General features: G+C 47.8%; 1 protein-coding gene across 1 annotated transcript; it reads right to left on the bottom strand.

The window, feature by feature from the left end:
* On the bottom strand, positions 1-1,445 carry V1513DRAFT_71583 (beta-lactamase-like protein). Its single transcript, XM_066900590.1, has 2 exons — positions 1,172-1,445; positions 1-1,083 (listed from the first exon to the last, which is right to left on the bottom strand). Exons 1-2 carry the CDS (start codon positions 1,264-1,266, stop codon positions 63-65), a joined length of 1,116 nt encoding a protein of 371 aa, XP_066750215.1. The 5' UTR covers positions 1,267-1,445; the 3' UTR covers positions 1-62.

Raw genomic sequence — 1,445 nt, forward strand, 5'->3', positions numbered from 1 at the left:
AACTAGAAGAGCTAATTGATTGTTTCAAAATCTATAGTTCAAGCCCATGCGCATACTTCCACCTATTCATGCCCCTCGTCGCCGCAAAAACAACTCAAAAACTGCCACCTAACCTTCTCACTATACCCCTTCTCTTTCCACTGATTAATCGCGTTTGGAAAGAATTCAATGCCATCCACAACAAACTCGTCATGTGCAATAACCACCAAAACATTATCAGCAGCATCAAACTGTTGCAGCTTAAGGATGGACTCATGCGCAGCCTCTAAATCAACCGTAGACGTCTGAGGCATCTCATAGAAGGGCTCTGTAGCACTTTTGTGGGGATGAAGATCTTGGAACATACTCCCAGGACATGCTCGAGCGTGAATATGTGGCAACGGGCTCAGAACGACTTCAACAGGCAGGGGCCGATACTGGGTTGGTCGAAACTGTCCCGCAAAATGGCACGTATCTCCACCCATGAGAACAAAGGTGTCGCTGGAAGCGCCTTGTCCTCCAACAGTTACCCGAGCCAGCGCCGCGATATGTCCGACCGTATGTCCCGGGCTGTCGAGGATGTAATAACTGCCATCACCGAATAAGTCAACTGCCCTAAAAGATCCAATTGATAGCTCTTCACTGGTGCTCTCGTATGAAAGTTCTTGGATAGTGCGATTCTCCCAATCCTTTTCCGCAAGGCTGGAATTCTCATTGGTAGGCCACCCAGGCAAATACGCACTTTTGAACCCTGGCCCAACAATAATCTTGGTACTGGAGGGGAAAGTGCACATGTCGCCAACATGGTCGAAATGGTGGTGACTCCATATCACAGCTTCTATTGTCGAGGAAGGAACTCCATTTTCTTCCAGAATCTCACTGACATTCTTTTGCACTGTAATTTCCCAACCGAATTGCGCTAGGAATGTCTGCACGACCGACGGGAGGTTTTTAAAGTCTTTGCGGAGGCCCAGGTCGAAAACTAACTTCCTTCCGGATGGGTGTTCTATCAGGAATGAAAACGATGGCACACCGGAGAGGGTATTGTGCTGGCCTATTTCCGGGAGTACGAGATGCGCTGCGGGAAGCGTCATTCGAGTGGTGCTGCGTATGCAGTTAGCACGTCGAAGGAATTCAAACTTCGAGAATTTGAACACTTGAAGCAGCAGTCTTGATCTTAGGAAAAACCTGCCTGTCAATAATGCGAACGTTGACAGCCGTCGACCCATTGGGGATCTTGAGATCAGGTGCCTGTTTTGTAGGAGCCAGATACGTCTTTTCTGCCATTGCGAATTTAGATGAAGTCTTGGGGATTTTCAGTCTGATTCTGAAGTCATCCCGATAATGGGAACATTTGATACTATTTATCTGGAGGCTCTTCCATAAAAGTGAGTCATGTAAATGCGAATACGATGCTCGTGGCGGTGGCTGATGCTTTCAACTTTTTAGTCATGTACCGCCGGGGC

Source organism: Lipomyces chichibuensis, assembly GCF_038497645.1.
Source record: "Lipomyces chichibuensis strain CBS 12929 unplaced genomic scaffold V1513scaffold_161, whole genome shotgun sequence".
NCBI classification, from domain to species: domain Eukaryota; kingdom Fungi; phylum Ascomycota; class Lipomycetes; order Lipomycetales; family Lipomycetaceae; genus Lipomyces; species Lipomyces chichibuensis.

Coding starts and splice junctions, on each gene's coding strand:
- V1513DRAFT_71583 (XM_066900590.1), bottom strand. CDS start 1,266: ATGGCAGAAAAGACGTATCTGGCTCCTACAAAACAGGCACCTGATCTC. Junction 1,084..1,171: donor AACGTTCGCATTATTGACAG/GCAGGTTTTTCC, acceptor CTGCATACGCAG/CACCACTCGAATGACGCTTC.